Source organism: Calidris pugnax, unplaced genomic scaffold, assembly GCF_001431845.1.
Source record: "Calidris pugnax isolate Ruff unplaced genomic scaffold, ASM143184v1 scaffold228, whole genome shotgun sequence".
Taxonomy (NCBI): Eukaryota; Metazoa; Chordata; class Aves; order Charadriiformes; family Scolopacidae; genus Calidris; species Calidris pugnax.
This window is the reverse complement of record NW_015091017.1, coordinates 1,202,515-1,225,705: the sequence shown is the minus strand read 5'-3', so window position 1 is coordinate 1,225,705 and position 23,191 is coordinate 1,202,515. Positions and strand designations below refer to the sequence as shown.

At 54.6% G+C, this 23,191-nt stretch overlaps 1 protein-coding gene across 1 annotated transcript in view; it reads left to right on the top strand.

Moving 5' to 3' along the window:
- Positions 1 to 13,532, top strand: part of PCDH1 (protocadherin 1) — a 48,164-nt gene extending 34,632 nt beyond the window's left edge. The window contains exons 4-5 of the mRNA XM_014955796.1: positions 11,382 to 11,424; positions 13,400 to 13,532. Of these exons, the coding sequence (XP_014811282.1) occupies positions 11,382 to 11,407 (26 nt within the window). The 3' untranslated portion in view covers positions 11,408 to 11,424; positions 13,400 to 13,532. The remainder of the gene's footprint in view (positions 1 to 11,381; positions 11,425 to 13,399) is intronic.
- The last annotated feature ends 9,659 nt before the right edge of the window (positions 13,533 to 23,191 follow it).

Here is a 23,191-nt window from a genome sequence, read left to right as displayed (position 1 = left end):
CTCGGTGTCTGCGTTATGGTTTGGGCAACCAGCATGTTTCTACAATCAGAACAGACTGTATAAAAAGCTGAAATGACAAGTGAATGTGCTCACTTTACTCTTAAACAGCCCAGGAAAGATCTGTGGGAAGAAAACAAAGCATATGCATGCAAATCCATACTGTCATTTCCTCTCCCAGTTTCCTTAGGGTTTGGCTTGACTCTCTTCCAAGGGCTCTTCCTTCTCCCCTGCTCTCCTTCTCACTGAGTGGTCTTGATTTTCCTTTGTTTCCCGATCCCCCTGTTGAGGCAAGCCCTTTTCATAAAGTTGTGATTTCTTTTGTCAGTTAAACACCTATATGACTTCAAAGGCCTCGAACAACGCTTTGCTGTGTGGTTACTGGCCCCCCTGCAAGAATAATTTCCCCTGATCCATTGTCCTGCGAGTGAAAGATTATTAAATTGTTGATGGGGCTTAACAATGGTTTTGTTCAAAGGCAGACATGCGTATGCCAGTTCCATTCTCCTTGACACAAGAGCTTTAATACAAGCGTGCAATGAAAGGCAGCCACCAAGGAGCAAACACAGAGAGCGCTCATAAAACCAGACCAATATTCCTGAGTCCCCGTGCACATGAACTGGTGCACCTCGCAAGACACTCCGAGGCTGTGCACGTGAGTCCCCACTCTGACACAAACCTGCAGGTGAGGTGATAAAACTGGTCTTGCTGAAAATTAATTAAAAAAAAAAATAATTAAAATATAATGCATTAATGCTTGCTCATATGATAAGGACAGTAGGAGGATTGAGGAACTAGCAGGTGAGCAATGGTGGGAGAGGACGACCTTTTTCAGGAGCAGTGGAAGGACTATATAGTGGAGCACTGTGTCCAGCTCTGGAGTCCTCAGAACACGAAGGACATGGACCTGTTGGAACAGGTCCAGAGGAGGCCACGGAGATGCTGGGAGGGCTGGAACCCCTCTGCTATGAGGACAGGCTGAGAGAGTTGGAGGGATTCAATCTGGAGAAGGCTCCAAGGAGACCTTAGAGCCCCTTCCAGTCCCTAAAGGGGCTCCAGGAAAGCTGGGGAGGGACTCTGGATGAGGGAGGGGAGCCATAGGAGGAGGGGGAAAGGTTTGACACTGAAAGAGGGAAGATTGAGATGAGATCTGGGGAAGAATTTCTTTGCCATAAGGGTGGTGAGACCCTGGCCCAGGTTGCCCAGAGAAGCTGTGGCTGCCCCATCCCTGGAGGGGTTCAAGGCCAGGTTGGAGGGGGCTTTGAGCAACCTGGTGTGGTGGGAGGTGTCCCTGCCCGTAGCAGGGGGTGGGACTGTGTGATCTTTAAGGTCCCTTCCAACCCAAACTATTCTACGATTCTGATAGTGTAGGCATAATGGTGATCTTTAAGGTTCCTTCCAAACCAAACTATTCCACGATTCTGATAGTGTAGGCATAACGTTGAAACAATTGCTCCATTCCTCCTGCTCGGAGCATGCCAAGTACACATATACATGTCAACCAGGCTGAGCCTCCAGAGCAGCTTTTGGAACCTGCAATGAAGGTCATTATATAGACTGAGCAGCCTTAGGCTGTTTGACATTTTGTATTATACAGACTTACTCTCGATTGCTTGTCACTTCAGCAGATTTCCAACACTAAAACTTAAATTTTCCATGCTGGGTTTCCCTCAGGTTGATTTCTTTTTCTGTTTTTCTTAAGTTTTAGCAGAAGTGTTCCAGCTGTTTCTTGAGAACAAGACATGCTGTCTCAGCCCAGCTAACAAACTGGTTATAAGAATTTCTATTCAAGAACCGTTAGCTTAACCGTGCTTTGGAAGAGAGGTGTGGAATTTGGCACGGAAGCTGTCAGCATCGGTTGGGGGTTGTTTGCCCCAAAATGGCTGAGTCTCTCATTGAATATATGCCAGCACATATCCCTGTGTAGCTGCACCCACACGCCATTGTGTGGCCTCCAAACAGCAGCATTTCTTGGGGTTTATGCATCCTTGCTCTCCCTCAGAGACTTAGTGCAGGAGCTTGCTGCAGTTGCTGTTGCTTGATGGCCATATCTCCTGTTTCTTGATGGCCATATCTCCTGTTGCTTGATGGCCATCTCTCTTGTTGCTTGATGGTCACCTCTCTTGGTGCTTGATGAACATCTCTCCTGTTGCTTGATGGCATCCCTCCTGGACATGCCCCTTCCCCAGTACTCTGGGGGTCCCCAGGTTTCTTTGGGATGCTAGGTACTGCATGGCATGGGTCATTCCTCACCTGCAGGAGGATTGAATGTGGCTTGCTCTGCCGTTGGGGCATGTGGCATGCATGGGCTTTAGTGTCAGGGGGCATCTCAGCACGCCTTGCTGGGAGAGCTGCTTTGAGTAAGTGTGGGGGTTTCAGGGTCCTGTTCCTGCTGAGAGATGGAGCTAGCCTGTAGTGGAGGCATCTTTCTTGGTTCGCTCTTAGGCTGACATCGCAGTGGTCCATCCAGAGCTGAGAGGACCCTGCATCCCCCCGCAACACAGCACCACTGGCAGACTAGCACTGGGGCTGGGTCTCGGTCCCTTGCTGCCCTCCTTGTCCCCAGGCTGCCAGCACAAAGAGACTCTTTCTTTATCCTCTTCTCCCTTTTATTGTCCTTCCTGGGGCGTCTTCCCTGCCCTTCTCCCCCTTCTTCCCTGGCGAACTGGCAAAGGCTGCCTCAAGCTCCAGTGCCCTCCCTGATTAGCTGCTGCCAGGAAGGGAAGCACGGCTGCAGCTTTAATTAAATGATAAGGGCAGAGCCCCGGAAGTGGGGAGATAAGTGCAGCAGTGTCTGCCACCACACTTGCCCAGGCTCTTTCTAATTAGCTTTGAGAAGCTCTACAGAAGAAGATTAACCCTTGGAGGGAGGCTGGCTGGAGCAGTGGGCTGCAGCAGAAGGAAGGTGTGGAGGCCAGCTCCAGGGATGTGGTGCTGCAATTCCTCTGGAAACGTGTGTGGGATGTGGGCTGGAGGGGACCTTTCCGTGTGTTCCCCCCGAGCTCTGTGCCTGAGCAGAGGGGCTGGGTCAGGTAGGATCAGACCCCTGCCTTTCCCAGGCTCAAGAGCAAGGTAAAGCTCAAGTTCCTCCTGTAAGAAGCATTTGCTGCATTAACACATCCTGTGCCTGGCAGCCGTGGGGTGGCCTGGGGCATGTGGGTTGCTGCACATGTCCTTGCTGCTGCCCCAAGGCTTCCAGTGCACACAGGTGAGTGTCACCAGCCTCTGGAGCAATGGCAGGAGCACAGAGCGCTATCCTCCTGCAGGAGCCAGGGGACAGGTCTCTAGTCCCCTCCAGAAGCCATGAACTACATGAAAGGGGGTTGTATCAAGGTGGAGGTCGGTCTCTTCTCCCAATTAACAAGTGTTAGGACGAGAAAATGGCCTCAAGTTGCACCAGTGGAAATTTAGGATGGATTTTATGAAAAATTTCTTCACAGAAAGAGTTATGAAACATTTGAAGAGGCTGCCCAGGACAGTGGTGGGGTCACTATCCCTGGAGGTATTTAAAAGCTGGGCAGACATGGTGCTGAGGGACATGGGTTAGTGGTGGTTTTGTCAGCATTATGTTGGGCTCAATGATCTTAAAGATCCCTTCCAACCTAGACAATTCTATGATTCTGCCTCAGTGATGCTCTGAGGAGGGAGATGGAGTAAAAGGATCTGGGAGCCACAACCTCAGCTCTCCTGCCGTTCCCCCAGGAACAGCAGACCCCAGCTGGAAAATGCATTGTACCAAAAGGCTGGGTAAGGGCACCTCAACTGTAGACACCCTGTAGTTAGGTTGGTGGGCACCCAAAGCTCTCACCCACATGGGTGACACTGCTCCTGCCCTTGGTGGCCTGGTCACCCCCTCCCATCGACTGGCAGCACACCAGTACCTGGGGCATGGCAGGAGGCTCTGGGCCGTGCATCCATGTGTCCCTGGGAAGCCACGTGCTGGACAGGGAGACAGGTCAGCCCCACAGACCCAGGCTGGGACCCCCACCGGGAGGGGCTGGGAGGAATCCTGTGCAGGGGAGATCTGGGAGCCACAACCTCAGCTCTCCTGCCATTCCCCGAGGCACAGCCTTCCAACCTAGACAATTCTATGATTCTGCCTCAGTGATGCTCTGAGGAGGGAGATGGAGTAAAAGGATCTGGGAGCCACAACCTCAGCTCTCCTGCCATTCCCCGAGGCACAGCCGACCCCAGCTGGAAAATGCATTGTACCAAAAGGCTGGGTAAGGGCACCTCAGCTGTAGACACCCTGTAGTTAGGTTGGTGGGCACACAAAGCTCTCACCCACATGGGTGGCACTGCTCCTGCCCTTGGTGGCCTGGTCACCCCCTCCCATCGACTGGCAGCACACCAGTACCTGGGGCATGGCAGGAGGCTCTGGGCCGTGCATCCATGTGTCCCTGGGAAGCCACGTGCTGGACAGGGAGACAGGTCAGCCCCACAGACCCAGGCTGGGACCCCCACCGGGAGGGGCTGGGAGGAATCCTGTGCAGGGGAGGCAAAGGCAAGGAGGGAATGTGGAAGGAGCAATTGTGTAGGTATTTGGGTAGCAGGAATGCGCATACAAGGCATGCATGAGCTGACAGCCCCTGGGGATAGCAGGTGGTGTTCCTCTGCTAATTTACATAACCATCATTAGCCCTTTTGAGAGAGGACTCAAAATCCACAAGAACCCTGTGCTCCCACCTGCCCCTCCCCCTTGGGCAGGGGGAGGAAGAAAGGCAGCTGCTCGGCTGCCCACAACTTCTTGTCAAGACCTTCCTGCTCTCCTGAAGGTGCCACAGGAGTTGTTCCTCACCTGGGCTGGGTATTGCAGGAGCAAATCAGGCAACTGGGAGGATGGTTTGGTTATTGCACTCCTCAGTTTGATTATTGTGGTGTGGCTCCTCGTCCTTTCTGGTGGTTATTTGTTGAATGTCTGTTGTCCGTAGGTGTCATGAGAAGTTCTTGGTTGGCCAAGGAACAGTGTTGGATACTACAGGAAGCAGGATTTCATTTTGGAGCTAGACTTGTTGCTGTGTTTTATACAGCAAGAATAAAACCTGGGTGAAGAGGATTGCCCAGTAATGCTCATTACCTGACTTTGTTTTCAGTTGCTTGAATTTTTTACAAACTGCAAGGACACAATTTTTCATAGTGGACATATGCCACTTAACAAATATTTTTAAAAATGGCAGTGAGACCTGTCCAGTTATTTCCCTCCCAGAAGGAGGCAAGAAAGGAAATTGCTAATTGTTTTTCTCAATAGTAAAGCAATCCCCCTCCCTCTAACCCCTTGCTTTAGAGAGGTGATTTTCTGTGATCTCTTGACCCTTTAATTGTACCTTCCCCAATTTCTGCAGCCCGTGGGGTGGAGTCTCACTGGGAAAGCCTATTTTTCCTGAAAAGCCTTGTACATCTCCCAGGTGGTTCTGTCCTGTCCCCCTGAGGCACGAAGAGACCCCAGGGAAAATATTTTCCAACAGAGCATAATTCTGGTCTGCATCAAGAAGCAGACTTTTATGAAGTGAATTAAGACAGCATGGACAATCCTAATTTTGGCATTTCCTGACCTTTGAACCCTGTAATCCTATTAAGGTAGTTCTTAACATAATTATTCAGTAATTTAATGTAATAATTCTGCTTTTTTATAGTCCAGCGAAGGTTGAAGCCCCACTGTGCCAGGGTAGGAGATTGTGTAAGTGGCACCACAAGCACAAAATCTGTTACAGAGGGATTGAATTTGTTTTGCTGGGTATCACAGGGGTTTCAGCAAAGCTGGGAGGGCAGATGGTGCTTTTGGGAGCGCTGATGGTGCTTTTGGGAGTGCTGTCGTCTGTCACTGAGCCCTGTGAGCCCTGCCTGGTCCCTGCAGGAACATGGTCAGTGTCCAGAGCCATCCGTCTGGGTGCTCCGGCCACTGGCACAGGATTGCCTCCCGTTGCTGTGGCAATGGGATGCCTGTGCTTCCCAGCCAGCCACTGTCACCCAGCCACCTGCAGCTTGCAGGCATAGCAGCAGCAGGGAGGTGGTTCCTCGAGCTCCAGCTACGGCGAGCAAGGGAAGAACATGTCCTCTGGGAGCCTGGGCTCAGGCCCTCGCTGCCGACAAAGTGGTTTAGCACTACCTGTGCCGGTGAGGCTGTGGCTGGTGGGTGCATCTGTCCACATTAGTTACATGGCAGTTCTGCTGCGATACCCTTGGCAGGGTCTGGGAAGTTGTTTGCTTCGGTGCTGCAGTGAGTGTGTGCCGTTGTAATATACTCCAGGGGCCATGGTTTGATCCGTGCCTGCATCTGGGGGCTGACAGGCCATTAACTTTGGAGCAAGCTGTCTGTACCGGTGTTTAGATACTATTGTTTAGCATGAGGGGGGAGATGCTCAGCGCTGCAGGGTCTGGGGGAAATGGCTGTGCACGTTATATCTTTTGACTCTGGTGCCTAGGAGAAATCCATCTGTGTGCTGGCATCAGTCTGAAGATCTTTCTCAGTATTTATTGTAAGAGCGGGTGTTGCTGGTTATTGCCCTGAGAGCTGTAGGTGTGGCGTTGAACTGCAGCAACCACCTTTATGGGCAGCGCCAGGTCGGTCTCAGATACCAGAAGCCATCTGTCTGCGTGCTGTAGTGACGGTGTTAAGTTTGGAAAGCCATCTGTCTGGGTGTTGTAGTGCTAGAATTGGTCCCCGAAGCTGTCTGTCTGGGTGTTGTAGTGCTAGGAGTGGTCCTGCAAACCGTCTGCCTGGGTGTTGTAGGGATGATGTTAGCTCAGCCTAGGAAAAATAGGGAACTAACGTGGACTGCGGGGAGCTCTCTGCTTGTGCTTTCAGCCTCCGATATTTCTGTACTCATTGATCTCTGGAGCATTGCTGTGGAAATGGGCAGCAGTCCAGGCAGCCTTCCCCAAGGCCTGGAAAGTGAAATTGGTGTTGTGCCTGTGCTGCTCTGGAGGTAGAGCACTCTGGTCACGTCCACACGTGATGTGGGAATCAGGGGACAGAAAGGAAATGGGCTGAGGAGCTGCAGAAGGTGAGCTTGCTCACTCTGGTCCCCCGTGTCCGGAGGGTGGGCATTCCCTGCTGGGGATAACGCAATGGCTATGCCCGCTTCACCTGGGGACCTTGAAGGTGGTCCCTGTGCCTGGGCTTTGCCAAAGAGATCACGGCTCCACAGCCACCTACAGCACAGCTGCCCTCTCCCAAAAGCCCCTTCAAGGGGAAGATGTGCTGGGAAGGAGCCACCAAGCTCCTTTCCATCAAAGAAAGCCAACTGGGTACGAGCTGTTGAGCATCTCTTGCTGCTGATGTGGGGGGACTCCTCCGGGCTACTGCATCGGGCATGCTGCTATGGGGGGAGAAGGCACTGAGAGGGGTGAGTTGAGGGGTGGGATATTACAAGGGACTGATCCCCGCACTGCCAGGTTGCAAAGACATGAAGAGTAGAGTAGAGAAGAATAGCAATGGGGCTGCTGGTATAGGAAAAAAGGATGTTGGGGCACACTATCCAAATAGCTATACCATTTGGGTGTAGTGAGGAGGGAGCAGACCACGAAGCAGTGGTGCCTGGAGGAAGCAGCACCGCAGGGGAGTGGTATCTGGAAGGAACAGCGCTGTAAAACATGGTACCTGGAGGAAATGGCAACCATTAGAGCAGCGGTTGCCTGGAGGGAAGACAGCAGCGGGGGGGAGGCAATACCTGGAGGGAGCAGCAGCACAGAACATGGCACCTGGAGGACGTGGCACCGTGGGGGACCAGTACCTGTAGGCAGCAGCGCTGTGGGGGGAACGGTGCTTCCCCAGAACGGCGCTGCGGGGGGAACGGCACCTGTAGAGAGCAACGCCACGGGAGAGTGGTACCTTCGGTAACCGCGCCACGGGGGACAGTACCTGTAGGGAAGAGCGCTGTAGGGGAGCCATACCTGTAGGTAGTCACGCTGTAGGGGAGTGGTACCTGTAGAGAAGAGCGGCACGGGAGACTGGTACCTGTGGGCAGCACTGCGGTAAGGGAATGGTGTCTGTCAGGAACAGCGCTGTAGACAACGGTACCTGTAGGTGTGAACCCTCCAGGGAGTGGTACCTGGAGGGAGCGATGGTGCAGGAGAACAATCCCAGTAAGCTATGGTGGAATAGGGGAATGGTGCCTGCTCTCAGGAGCAGGGCTGTGGGAGGGGGGTCATTGGAAAGAGAGGCACCGGAGAGGCTGTTGGCATTGCAGGGATGGTGTAAGGGCAGGCAAGGAGGACATTGGTGGTGGGATGTGGTGTCACGGGTGGTCGCTGCCATAAGCGGCGACCCAGGAGTGTTCTGCAGAGCCCTGAGGGCAAGGTGTGGGAGAAGGGGTGTTTCCAGGTGTCCACACCAAGGCGATAGATGTGGTAAAGCTGCCTGTACTGGAAACACTGCATCCTTCCCTGGCTGAAAGACAGCCATTTTGAAAGAAACACCTTGTACCTCAGCCCTCATTTTGCAGCGTGGGGTGTCCTCCACCCTTCTAACCCCTGACCAAGGCTGGAAGAGATAGTGTTTTTGGGCTCTGAACAAGGGTAGCTGGGTGAAATTAGTGGCCAATATTCTCTTTGCAAGGAGGAAGGCAAGATAAGTCTTTCTGATCTATCGCTTCAGGAAAACAGCTTTGCCTTCAAGCTGCTCTCCCCACACTCTCATATTCCCCATTTCTCTGTACCGCTGAACCTCTCCAGTCCCTCCTAGCATGCTGCGCTTCCCTCCTTCTCCTCCCTTCTGGGCTTCTCTGCATCCTCTGCCGTGCTCTGCTGTGTCACGTCCCCACCGTCCCGCTGTCTTCCCTCCCAGAGCTGCTCCACCACGTCCCCTCACCTGCAAGGTTTGCCCCCCTGTGATGCGTCACCCCTGCTCGCCCAGCACCACACACCACACGTACGGTGCTGATGTCTATCGCAAAGGGAAGACGTAGAGAACCAAACCGGGCTGCAGACATTGCAGATGTTGGCCAAAAAAAATTAAATGTGTTGAGGCCGGCTCTTAGCCTCTGCTTGAAGCTACCTGGCTTGCAGTAGGCGAGTGAACCTCTGCACATCTACTGCAGGAGATGGAAGTGCCTGCTGAATGAGGCTGCCAGCTTTTGTCTCCTGTCTAATAGTACTTAAGTGCACTATTGAAATCCCCCACTAAGAGCAATAATACTATTAGAGGAGCCCTTGCAAGTGGCTGCAACAGGATGTGTTCCTGCCCTGCATAGGGATATATAGAGAGAAATAATTAGCAGCGGCACCAATATGTGCCTCTTCCCAGAGGAGACAGCCTGGCACAGTCTCCTTCACAAAGAGCAGAGGTGCCCTGGATGTCAGGAGACGAGAACAGCCACACCAGCATCCAGAACAGAGTTGCGGCTCCAGGGAACTTCCCCTCCTCCAGCCCAGAAGGAGGGCCCAGGGTTTGTCTTGCTGTAAAGCCCCAACCATGCCCCCTTTTCATCTGAAAAGTTCAAAGGGATGCGACTTTTACTGGCCTGGATTCATTCCTCTACAATGTGCCGAGGCAGAGCAGCCCGGAGGCAGCTAACAAGAGGGTGCCAGAGAAATGCAAAGCTGTAGAAAGGGGGGGAGCCAGAAGACTGTGAGGACTGTGAATGTCCCAACAACCACGCAACCCTCCTGGCAGTGATATACAGCCTTGTGACATGGAAATGCCGGTATCAGGATGGGCCAACCCTCCGATAGCGAGAGGCCAAAGCTCAGGAAAACACAGCTGATACACACACATGGCTTTTACTTTGCATGGCCAGGATGCCATGGAGGAAAAAGATGCTGGAGCAGAGGGCACGGCCATCCCCTTCATCACCTGGGAGCTTTTTCGGGGTTCAGGGTCACAAAACCTGGGATGGAGGAGGGATCTGAAATCCTTAGGACATTTCTTAAGGTGAATTGGGCACCTTGACCGCGAGGTGAGGTTTGGGCTCTGCCTCCTCATGGCACTCCAGTGTATCCCAAATCAGCATTTTGTGGGTAAAATTTCCACCAACGTTTATTCCCAAAGAAAGACTTCTGCTTGTCTGTGGTGGCACACTGAAGTCTCTGAACCACCAGCATGTGCTGAGAATTAGGCTGTAGGGTCGTGTTTGCTTGAAATCACGGCTATTCAGGAATTGCTCCCTGCTCCGTTCCCGGGCTCTTAAAGCTGAGCGGGTTGTGCTCATGGCACATAATGCGCTCCTTTAGCGGCAGAGTTCCGATGCCAGCATCTCACTGCAAGCTAAGGGACAACGCTGGAAAAAGACTTTAGTGCCAGAAGCAGACAATGGGAAAAGCAGAATAAAAGGCTCTGAACACAGCGTTCCTGCTTGATCCTGCGATTTCTAAGCTGCCATTGGCACGAGGAAATCTCCATAGCTTTGTTCACTGGAGAGGTAGCTTTTATTTTGGTCCTGCCAGTACCCTCCGTAAAGCACCTTCTGCCTGAACAAAAAGAGGTGGCACTTGTCCACTCCCCACCCTGGGAGTGCACAGCACCAAGGCATTTCTGGAAGTGGAAATAATGATGACCCCTCCCAATTTTCTGGCAGGGAAGTAGCTGAGAGAGAGACATCGTGAAAATGAGAGACGGAAATGAAAGACAACACAACCTCAAAATGACCAAGCTGGTGGCCACCAGGGCATCCTGTTGACCTGAGATGACCTGGTGGATCATCTAGGACAAAAGCTCCAGTTCCTACTTTCACTTGCACAAAGTAGAGATGAAAACTGAGCTATCTTGCCTCTGGTTTTGTATCCTGCTTTCTACCTGTAGTTAGGAGAAAGAAATGAGGCAACTTTCCTTCACCATGCTCAGGAAATAGGAGAGTTGGTCTGTGGCCAGCCCTGTGCTGGCAAGCAGTGCCCTCACACTGGCCTGTGGGAGGATCTTGTTCCCCTCTGATGCTTGGGCTCCTGCTTTTGCGCCCTGCAATGTGAGCATGGCTGTCCCTTCCCACACGAGTTCATCTGAGTGTGCCCGTCTGTGGTGCATGAGCACGTCAGTGTGTGTCCAGTGGGCTGTGTCTGTATGTGTGTGTGCACGTTGCCATGTGACACGCAGTCCCCGTCCTTTTGCACATGGGGGCTCAGGGTGCCACAAGCCAGGTGGCTTCAAGTTTTGCCTCAGGTTCCCATGTGAGTCCTACAAGGGCCAGTGGGCTCCAGGGAGGTTAGAGTAAGGCTGGAGGAACTAGCAAGAGGTTGGCAGTGGTGGCCAAGCAGCCTCAAGGAGGCTGGAGCAGGGCCAGGAGAAGCCAAGGGACTCCTGGGGTACCAGAGGGATACTGTGGGGCTTGGTGCAATGCCACGGGGAGGGCTGGCCAGAGGCTGAAGGGTCCAGGAGGATCCTAAGGGTGGGTGTGGAAGCTGGGGACTGTGCAATGATGTGACCCTCTCGTCCTTTTTCTGCTCCTCATTAGAGTCCCCTGAGCGGAGCAGGCTGTGAAGGGGGTCTGCGCTGAGGTATGTCCTTATGGCTTTTGCCAGGATATCACAGCTTACGTGTGCGCCAGGGGACGGGACATGGGAGGCGGCTCCCGAGACGGGGAGCAGCGTGGGGGTGCCAGAGCCTCCCTAGGAACCAGGGGGGAAAAACTGGGGTGCCTCAACCCCCAAAAGGAGCTGAGAATTTGTGATGGTCACTGGGGGTTGATTTAGGGCAAGATATGCTCATGCAGTGGTTGACTACCCACTTTGCCCCTTCTTCCATGCCCGTCTCTTCAGCTGTCACTTATGACCCTTGTCAACCATTCCTGGCATCGTATGGAACCTTCTCCTGCAGAGACCTTCCTTGCATCCCGGGGTTGCTTGTGTGTGAAAGCTGTGCCAGGGTGACTCGGGGACACCTGTGTTCTGCACCGGTGGCAGGTGGGACGTGCTGACGAGGGCAGAGTCCCCAGCACGGTGTGAATGGCTCTGGTTTGCTTTTTCCCAGGGCTGAGGGAGTGCCAATGGGTCTGTTCCTTTTTGAGAGGAAGGGTTTAGATGTACCAGAGTGTATCTGATGGGAAGAGGCTTGCCCTGAGCTGGTGGAAGCCCCATATGTCTCAGGTTCCCAGAGCTCCTTGGTATCTCTCTCCATCAGTCTGCAGGGCTGTTTGTCAGCAATGCAGTGGAGCGAGCTCCTGGGCAGAGAGATGGAGAGGACTTCTGTGAACCAGAAGGAACATCTGCAAGTCAGAGCAGTCTCAAGGTCTTGAGCAGTCCCCCCTTCCATCCCAGCATCAGCACCAGGCTTGATCTGGCAGCAGATGCTTGTGGTAGTGGGTAGTGACTTGTCTCAGGCGGTGGCAGGGGGCTATGTTGTGCCCCAGGTTGGGGTAGATGGAATGAATGGCTTGTGTCACAGAGGGACACACACCTCTGCATGGAAATGTTAAGTTTTGGCCTCTAAAGACTTTTGACAAATACCCCATGTGTAAAGGACACATGGTCAAGGCTCAAGAAGGTCATGTAGTATCTAGGGTAGAGGTGGTCAGTATGTGAGGACACCAGACCATGAACTGGTGTAACTGATGGTCAGAGTTTCCAGGCTATGCCAGGAGCATGGAGCTATTGATGCCCTCAGATGCCTGGCTCTCTAAGGGGCAGGTGTTTGGTGCACAGAGAGGCTCAGGCACTCCTGGGGCAGGGACTCAAGAGTATCAGATATGTCCAGCCTCTCTGGGGTTAAACATGGGTGTGTTTCACTGTGCTTGGGGATTTCAGGCTCCGCAGGAGATTTCAGGCTCTGCAGGAGACCAGCCAATATCTGAGGACTTCTGGGTGGGCTTGGAGCTCCTGCTGATGGGTGCCTGGGGAGGCTTGCAGGTGGCGTGGCATGCCTGATGGTGAGCAGGGCAGGGCTGGCAAAGGATGGTGCTCAAGAAATCTGGTTGTACCTCAGGGCAGTGAAAAGGCTGACCGCGTTTAGGTCAGTTCCCTTTCTCTGCATGGTGAAGCTGTCAGTGATGTCGAAAGGTGCTAGATCAAAGGAGTTCCTGGAGCCCAGCAGGGTCCAGGTGATACCCACAGCTGTGGGGTGATGAGTCCGGTGGTAGCCTGTCTCATGCCGTGCTGTGGAGCCCCTCCTGTGCAAGGCTTGTCTCCAGAGGGGGTTGGCTTAGTGAGCTCTGACCCATCCTCTGCCTCCCGTTTCTCTGCACGCACCCGCTGAAGGGAGGATGCTTGTCCAGAGGGAGCTGGGGCTGTGAGCTTGGACGGGAGGCCATCAGCTGCCAGGAGCCTTAGGTTCCCTTCCCAGCTCTGCCTTGGCTCCCCATGTGGTGGGTCCATCTCCCTGGGTGGCCATGGGTCTGGCTGTCCCCTCCCATTGTGGGACGGTGCGGGTAGGACGGAGATGTCCAGGCTCTGCTGCTCCTCCCTGTGTTCCATCCTCACATCCTGAGCCGGTGGTGCCTGGGTGCTCGTAACGATGCTCTCGCTTGCTTCTCTGCAGATCTCCGGCCTCTGCCCGATGTAGCCATGACTGGGACCTGTACCCGGGAGTGCACAGAGTTCGGCCACTCCGATACCTGCTGGATGCCCGGCCAGTCCTCCCCCAGCCGCAGGCCCAAGAATGCCCTCAAACTCTCCACTTTTGTGCCTTACCAAGACAGAGGGAGTCAAGAGCAAGTCGGGAATGGCAGCCCCAGACTCTCAGAAGAGCGCAGCACCAAAATGGCCAACCTTCGCCTGCTCCCCACGTACAGTGCCTTCTCCAATAGTAGCCATGAGCCCTGCAAGGACTCTCCCATGGAGGAAATTCCTCTCACCCAGACCTCGGACTTCCAGCCAGCCACCACCCCCTCGTCCCAGACCACCAAGAGGGAGATATACCTGTGAGGCTGGGCGCGAGGGGCAGGGAGCAGACGCGCTTCTGAGGCCAGTGTCCAGAAGAACATTTTCAACTTCAAAATGCTTTATCGCTCCAGCGGCCGGTTCTCCAGGCAGTGGGCTCGGTGGACAGCAGGGCAGGGCAAGGCAGGGATGAGAGGAGCGCCTTTTTAACCCGTTGTTTCCCGGGGCCGGGGGTGGGTGGGAAGGATGAAAGCATCCGAAACCCGATTTCCGAGCACTTGAGGGTGCATGTCTCCGAACTGCTGTGTCGCCGGGGAGGGCTGGGCAGGCTCCTGGTGCGGAGGGCACGGCTGGGGAGAAGGGCTTACGTACCAAAGGTCCACGCAGAGCTGGTGGAGTTCCTGGGGCATAGGACGAGGGGTGTCCCCGCACACGGGGAGCAAGCTGCCTGTCTCTTTGCTGTAGACTCCTGTAAATACGAACCTTAGGAATGACGTTCAAGTCCTGCCTGATTGAAACTTTTTATTGTCCTTGAAACAAAAGACGTTTAAACAAAAACAAAAACAAAAAAAATACACAAAAAAAAGAGGAAAAAAAAAAGAAAAGAAAACAAACAAACCAGAGGGAGCAAATTCTAGCTTTGAATGGTTTGTTGCGTGGAAGAGCCCGCGGGAGCGCAGCCTCCGGCCCACACTCATGTTCTATATTGTAAATAGAGATGTGACCAGTCCCTGAAACAGCAGCTGGGGAGCTGGAGGAGAGGGGCAGCGTCCTAGACGGACTGTAGGGACTTTGCTATTTTTCAGCCTGGATCTCTTTCTGAACGTTGTCACTGTGCCCACAAGCTGCAGGGTCCCTAGGGACTGCCCGGTGCCATAGGCGGGGTCTGCTTTGCAGGGTGACGGGGAGGGGGTGTCCCTGGTGGTGGCCCTGCGCCCGGCGGGTGGAGGAGGGATGGGGAAACCCCCCAGTGAAGGGACCGGCTGGGTCCGGAGAAGCCCTCACTCTGACTCTGCTGGCAGGGAGGTCGTCATCGGCTGTGGCGTCTCAGCCCATCGCCTTGTGCCTCCTCTGGGGCAGGGGGTGCCCATGAGGCCGGCTGTGCCATGCCTTCGACCTCCATCCCGTCCGCCTGTAAGCCACCATTGCCTTTGTGAGGAGGAGCTTTGTCTCAGGGTCACACCGGGGGCCACCGAGCCCCTGCCCACTGGACTCCCGCTGCCCTTAGGCCACAGGGCCACTCTCACGGGATCCAGCTTTCTCTTCCATTGTCAAAGGTCAACCGGTCCCCCCGGCAGGTCCCCACTGCTCCGGCATCCTCGACTCCTTTGCAGGGTACCCATGCAGGGCAAGGCTGCCCATGCGGTGGGGAGAGGACCCCCTCGCCCCTCAAGGGACTCCCCAGAGGGGGATGCCTGGGCGCTTTCCCGAGCCTCTCGGCTCCCTCGGGAGCTGGGGCACGGTCCTGTTTTGGGGGGCTCCACGTGCACCCCTGGCAGGAGGGGTCTGGGGGACTCACGCCTCATTCCTGGGTAGCCCTTCCCAGTCCTCCCCCGCCAGGACGCGGGGAGGGGCTGTGCTGCACCGTTGTTCTTCCCGTACTCGCGCGCGCATCGATCGTCTTCATCTCTGGGATCTTCCTTGGGGAGCGAGGCCAGTGGTACCTGCAGGACGCTTTCCCCCGCGCTTCATCTTCGGTCCACACGGCTCATCACCACGGGGCTCGTGGATGGCTCTGCCGGGCTCAACCGTCACGGGGACACCGCAGGGACAGGGCACTTTCAGCCACTGTGGGTCAGAGACTGCCCTGCCATAGCTGTAGTGCCTGTTTGGGGTGCAGCACGCCGGGGTCCCCCACCCAGCCTCCTCCCCCTCTCCTGCATCCCTCTCTCTGAGCAGCTCCTCTCCCTTTGCTTCGACGGTGGTGGCAAGATGCAGCCAGCTCCCTGGTGTGTCTCCAGTTGACCTGAGGGGACGCGGTGCAAGCTGAGCCCGGGTGACAAGGGAAAGGCAGCAGAAGGTGCCTGCTCGCACCCGCTCCCTCCTGCCCCAGCCCTGCTCCTTGCCTTCCCCGGGCGGCACCACGCCACACCGCATCGCCCACAGCCCCTGCACCTCAAGGTGCCACCCGGAGGAGGCAGGATCCTCCTCCTGGCTTCCTGCTGCTGCTCCCCGCCGACCGGCCGGGGGTTCCTCAAGGCAGGCGCGATGTTCCCGGTGGATGCCCGTCCGTCCGTCCGCCCACCGGGCATCCCTGCTCTACCCTTGCCTGTGGTGGCCGCCCAGTGGGGCCCACGTTCCCCTGGCCTGGCTGCCTGAGCAGGTCACGCTCCTGAACTTGTTTTTATTGTAGCTCTGTAGTTTCAGGGCCAAACTGGGCAGAATGTGCAATTTGGCCACGCTGGCCAGGATCTTTGACTCCACTGCCAACTCGACTGCTCACGCCTCCCCTCAGCTCAGGCAGCGGCAGTGTCCAGTGCCCCTCTTGGGGATTCCCCCCTCCAGGAGAGTGACGTGGCCACATCTGAGGGGTGCTTGTCCAAGACCAGCTTCCCCTGGCCCCTTGCCGGTGGGTGGGCTCCCTACCTTCTGCTTGGGGTCACCGGAGGGACCCTGAAGCTCAAAGCCCTATGGCTGGAGTTGCCGTCTTGTCTCCTGGAGCACCTGGCGATGTTCTCAGTGCAAGCATGGTGCAAGGGGGGTGGTGAGTGCAGAGGGGTTCCCCAAGGAGTGGGAGTGATGGGTGCTGGGGATACGTGCCATGGGGAGGGAGGGTTGAGGGAATGAGTCTCATAGGGGTGCACAATGGGATGATGGGACTGGGTCTTCAGAGGGGAGCACAGTGGGGAGAAGGTATCTGGGGGGTGGCGAGGGGAGGGGTGTCTAGGGAGAGCGTGGAGGGTGCGCCTGTGGAGAAGAACAGAGTGGGAGTGGGTCCTCAGTGGGGTGCCAAGGGGTGGGAGGCTATGTGGGGTGCAGCGGGGATGGGTCCCTAGGGAGGAGAAGGCACTGGACATTGGTCCTGGGAGAGGGGGTGCTGGAGATTTTATCCCAGGGTGAACTTGACAGTGTCACTGGGGATCAGTCCTGGGGGAGGGCGAAGAAGAGGTGCTGTCGGAAAGAAGCTCATTTGCACAATTATAAGCCAGAAGGATAAAGCCTCTGTGCACGTGGGGGTGGGGGTTGGGGGGAAGCTCCCCACGGGCTCCAGTCTAGACAAGCACAGGGAAGAGGAGGGGGGTTCGACGCCCCTGCGGAGGGGTTCACTGTATCTCACACTGCACTAGGACAAGCCAGGGGTAAAACCAAAGGTGGGAGCCAGGGAGCAGGCGGGCTGCGTGGGAAGGATCTAAGCGACCCCTTTGTAGCTCTTCAGTGTTGGTTCTATTTATACGAGATTTCATTTCCTTGCTTGTGATGCCTTGTTTTTTGTACAGTTTTATGTACATGCAGGTGTAGCTTTTCTAAAGGAGAAATCCTATGGCAGAGTAAAGTACCCAACTATTTTTCAGATGGTGACCTATGTCTAAGGCAATGCCTCTTGCTAAGGTTGTATTGCTCTCAATGTGTGATGCATTTCCCTGTGCGGGGAAGGCTTTGGGCCTTGGGCTTGGTTTTCCCCGGGCGCTGTGAGCACAATTGATTCCCTTGTAATTCTTTCTGTTCAGAGCAGTGAGCATGACACCGTCGTGATCCCCTTTCCGTTCTCTCCTGTTCTGTTTGTTTGCTGAGCTGTCAGATGATGACCAACTCCATTGTAATTAGCCCTTCCTAAAGCTTTACAATAAAAGTGTGAAAACCCGGGTGCCTGTGCCTAACAGATTCTTCCCACGTGTCACATCCTTGGTGGGGTGGCTCTGGGCATTCTCAGGGAAGAAAGCCCATGGTGGCTGTGGGGAGATACCTGCTCCTGCTGCCCTCCTCCAGGTGCAAGGAGCCCTGACGTGGCCGCTGTTGTCTCGCAGCTCCTGTTCTCCGGCTTAAGGATGTTTCTGCACAGGTATGAATAAGACAACCCCACAAAGCAGTCTGCCACAGACCAGTCTCCTTTATTTAAACCCAAAATGTTTCAGTGAAAAGACATCTTCAGCCCCAAGGTTGCCTGCACTTGTGCCAGCCGTCAGCTAAGGTGGGAACCAGGGAAAGAGCCACCAACCAGGTCCAGACCCCCTCCCACCTCCATCACTGCTCCTTGGAGACCTGATGCCGTTTCCTACCATTTCACCATCTCCTTTACCAAGCATGGCTGATTTTTTTTATTTGTTTTTGTTAGGTAGTTTAGACCCTTTGGAAACAGCTGGGCCACTTCAACCCAGGGTACATTTGTGGCTGCTTCCTACCGCAGCTGCAGGGAGCTTGCTCAGCTGTGGCCCTTGTGTTTTCCTGCTTGCCTTCGCACAGGACTGCGCTAGGGAAGATCAATAGCTCAGAGCAGAGATGCTTCCCTCATTAGTCGGGTTACGTTTGGGTGCTACGTGCCTTGGCTGTGCTCACACAACACCATACCCCTCTCTTTGCTGAGCTGGAGGTACTGGGCTTGCCACGGTCTTAGCACCAGGTACAGGCAAGACTCACCCCCAGCGTGGAAGATGCCAACAAGTGTCTCTGGGAAGGAAGAGGTTCTGAGTGAAAATGTAGACCATTGTGTCCCTCGATGGGGCTTTGTAGAGAGATTCCTGTTCTGCCATTCCCTTCTCCCTGGGCTCTCCTCTGGGCCATGTAGAGGGGAACTGATGGCCCTCACTCCCGAGGGATCACATCCGCTTGGATGAAGGGATGGGGGGCTCTCAGCTGCCCCTCTGTGCAGGCACACGCCAGCTGGGCAGCAGGGATGTGTCTCCAGAGATCCTTGCTGCCTGGTAGTGCCAGGGAAAGAGTATCCAGCTGTTGAGAATGGTTCCAGAGCCCTACAGCTGGCACAGGGGGGCAGATAGTCAGTACCCACCTGCTCCCAGGATAACCAGGATCACCAAAGGGTGACAGTCCCAGGCAGAGACACAGTCCCATGACATCCCTGCACCTCCTGAACATAAATGGCTTTGTGTCGTGACCTACAGTTGCTCCTCACACTCCCTTCTCCTCCCCAGACAGCCCAGGCTGTGCAGACCCCCCATCGTCACCATTTGTGCCTCCTTCCCCTTCTCTGCTCTACCCGTCTCTGCCCCCACAGCATGTCCCATCCCACCACCACTGTCCCCAACCTCCTCCATTCCTTCCTTGCCTCTCTCCTCCCCAACTCCACTGTGCTCCCCACAGGCAACCCCTGCCCTCTGTGCAGCAAATCTTCCTGGTCCTCTGGCACAGCCCTGAGCATTGCATCCAGCCAGCTATGTGCTGGGCTGGAAACTGTTTGGTTTCCATGGTAGCACACATCGATTACCAGGGTGGGAAGGGGCCACGCGGATGCTGCTGGTGAGGATGCTGCAGCCGCCTGGCATGGCTTGGAGTTTGGACACAAGGGTCCCCAGTTTTACTGCCCTCAGGATGGGCTTCAGTGCCCAGTGAAGGTGTAGGTGGATGTGGAAGAGGTATCCTCCAGCCCAGAATGGTCCCACCACGCTGGTCTCACATGCAACCGAAATGGAGTCCAGAGACGTGACCTCAGTGTCCCTGCCAAGCCCACTTGTCCTTGGAGGTTTGCACATCCTGGGGTTCCCCAAAAATCATTCTTAGTCTAAGGTGGAAATGGGAAGCTGTTCCTCCTGCCCATTCCCAGGTGGCCTCCTCTGCAGCAGGGGAATCTGCAAAGAGGTGTGATGATTTGACTGGCTGCCAGGAAGGGACAGTGTGTGAAGGGAGATGGGCTGGGCAAGGAACCTCTTGCTTCATAAGCTTTGTTCTGACCCAGGTTTTTCAAGTACATCTGATTTAATAGGGTCCTCGGCTTGTAGCAGAAATTGGGACTGTGCCAGGGCAGGGACATCCATTTTGATGGAAAACTTAATTCTCATGTCTCATGAGCTGAACCTTGCAGCTTCAGCTGTCCAGCTGCCTGCACAGATCTGGCAGATTCATTTTCAGTGCTTGCACAATAAAGTGGATAAGGGTTGGGATCTCTTTCTGGCTCTAACCAGGAGTGACCAGGTGCAGTGGGGCCGTTTTCCTCATGGAGGATGCCTCTTCTGAGGCTTTTCCACAGCATGGTTTTGCTCAATGAAATGCACTGTCACATTTAAAGCAATGTTGTCAGTAACCACAGAAGACTTGTGCTTACTTGGTTCCTTGTCTCAGTTTGTCATTTCTAGAGTAATGGGCATTTCTGCGAGCTAGAAACAAGGAACCAGGTGGAAATCTCAGAACTGTCTGATCTATTTTCACTGGATCTTTAAAGAAATAAAATGATCCTGAGATAGTTCTTGGGCCAAGCAGGTCCGGTGGGAGGACAAATGGGCCAGCAGAGTTCATAGAGCTGGTTAAATCCTGAGATAGTTCTTGGGCCAAGCAGGTCTGGTAGGAGGACAAAGTGGGCCAGCAGTTTTCATAGAGCTGGCTAGAGTGGCCAGACAATGAATTCCCACCATGGTGGCTTTCTCACTCAGGTGAGCAATAGGACAGCACAGCCTTTGCTTCCTACCTGTGCTGTGATGGTGGCCACAGAGGCACTCCTGACATGGGAGCAGGGTGCTGGGCCCCTGCTGTGCCAGCCTGAGGCTTGGGGCAGAGGTTCAAAAAGAGCTGGAATTAGTTTAAGAGCTGATATCGTCTCTTCTGGCAGGGACGTGCTCTGTGCATGATGCCCACAGGCAGCCGTGGAGCCCCAGGAGCAGGGCTGGCCATGGAGAGAGCGGTGATGGGGTGCAATAACCATACACCACGATGAGACTATGTGAGGAACAGAGCCCACTGTGCAGGAGGAGCAGGACCATGGTACAGGGAAGCTGGAAAACTCTCCTTCCCTGGCTGGGTCTGGACCGTGGGGAGTTCACCTCTGCCCTGCTCATCCCTCCTATGTTCTGCCGTTAATAGGATGAGCGGGGTTGCCTCTGCTTGCGGCAGCCATGGAGCCCAGCCCTGCATATGTTGTGGTGGCCTCTGGGGGAGATTGGATATTGTGCTACAGGAGAAGCCCCTGTAATCGCCCGCAGGATGATTGGGATTTGCAGGCAGCTCAGGGGAGGCAGGAGGGGGGGCCCAGCCCCAGGCAGTTTGCTGCGGTGTCTCTGGTTGTCTGGCAGTATGATGAAGGGGATTAGGAGATTTAGAGCAAGACCAGCCCCCTCTCCGGGGGGCTCTCGAATTGAAGCCCCAGAAGAATGCGTAGCTCAGTTTATTCCCATGGGCAGATTGATAGAGAGAAGGCTGGGGTGCTGCTAACAGCAGCTAATCTAAAAGCAGGAGCTTTTCCCCCTCTGCTAGCAGGGAATTGGCATCATCCAAGACAGGGAGAGTCTATCAGTTTCCTCCTCGGCCAGATGATCAGCCCCCAGCAGCTTTCACCCCACATTGCTGTTCCCATCCCTTCCTTGGGTGGATCCCTGCCCCTCTGCAGTGCTGCAAGCACTTTTTAGCCTGGTGCAACCCTCCAAGCTCCCATACTGGGATGGCCTGGCACCGTGATTTAATCACACAAGGAGGCACGGTTGGTTGGACCGTGCTCTTCTTCCCCATCTGCTTGCGGCAGCCGTGGAGCTGAGCCTGGCCCACACAAAGGCAGAGACTCTCTCGACAAGGGAGTGCTCTCGGGGGCTTAGAGCAAACAGACCTAATGGGATTAGCGCAAATGGGAGCCACGCTCTGTTCCAGCAGAGAGGGAAGTGCGCCCGCCCTTCCTCCCCGAGCTCGCCTTTCCCTCCCTGCCTGTCCATCAGCCCCCAGCGGGGTGCCAATCACCAGCTATCTCAGCACCCATACTCCTCAGAAAAGGCATCTTTCTGAAACTCGCCTTCCTGGGCTTCTCCGAACTAATGGATGTGATGCATCAGATATCTTAGTTCCCTGAGCCTTGTCTCTCCACCCTGATCTCCTTACGGACAGTCAGCTTCTGTTGCAAAACCCGGTTGAGTCCCACTTTCACTTGTGAAGCAACCTCAAATTTTGAAGTTACCAGATTTGACTCTGTTTGCAACATCAGGTGGACACCGAACCCTTCCTCAGTTCTCTCTGTGCACCCCCGTGTCACAGCTCCAGTGCTGCAGGGAGCTGGGGTGCTCTGGAGCCCTGCAGTGCTCTGCTCATCTTTTTGGGCAGCACGAGAAGGGTCCAGAGGACCACCAGCAGCGACCATTGATTAGCTGGTATTGCAATAACACCGAGGCTCCCCTGGTAAACCACTGTGTTGTTATGCTCAGCCCCATGCAAACACGGAGCAGAGATGTTTGCTTCTCTGGTGTTGCCACACTGATGTGATTTATAACATGCTTATGCTGGGCTGTGGGCAGATTATCAACCCACGCAACCACAACCCCAAGCAGACACCTTCCCCACCAGCCATCCTGCCTGGGAGCAGGACGCTGCACGTGTAGACTGAACCTGAGCATCAGGGGTGATAATTCTACAGATGAGACAAGTGCTTGGAGATGGCACAAAGAGAGCTGTCAGCTGGAAGGGGCTGCAAATAGGCAAAGTTGATAGTGGCTGTCACACAAAACTATCGTGGGCAGGGTGGTGTCCTGGCGGTGTGGTGACAGCCACCCTCTCCTGGCTACTGCAGCTCGGAAAGAATGGAGGGATGCTGCTGCAGAAACTGCTCCTGGGTCTCCCACCACACAGGAGAAGGTGTCAGCAGAAAGCTGCATGGCCAGATCATAGAGGTGAGCTGCAGCATCATCTCTGCACCCATCAAAGATGAGCTTTGAGCCTCTTCGCAGTCAGCAGGGGAAATTCACGGACGTCTTGCTGTTGTGTCTCTCAGCCCTATGAAATAATTCCAGACCTGAGAAAAGGGCTGCAAAGGCTTCTTTTCAGACTCAGAAAGGTAACAGGGAGTAAGTGACTTCAAAGAATTTTGGCTTTTCCAAAGACCACACTGATCTGGGAGAGTCCTTCATTGCTGGTCCAGCAGATGAAGGGTTCTCTCAGGACTTTGTGTGGCCTTTGGGCAACATCTCTGGAGTCAGTGGGTCAGGCCTCAGTTTCCCTGTGAATACATGGATTTGATGTAGAGAAACTGTTGGGGCAGGCTGCTGTGCCCAATCACAATTTGTTGCCCGCATGGTGATATCATGGCCCAGCGGTGTGTCCTTCACCCAGGCGGACTCAAACCTAAAAGACTCCCGAAGGTGGGAAAACCTCTAAAACTCAGTTCTTTCTACCCAAGCACAGTGGAGGTTTGCAAATGGAGGGTGTCTGGCATTAGGAAATGGCTAATAAAGGCCATCTTGCTTTGCCCACACACTAAATGAGTTACCCTGGTGATGCATGCCTTGTGCTCCACCCTGAGGAACCACTTCCACTTGCCCCTGTGTGCCTACTGCCTTGCTGCAACAAAAATTGGAGTGAACAGGAAAGCCTT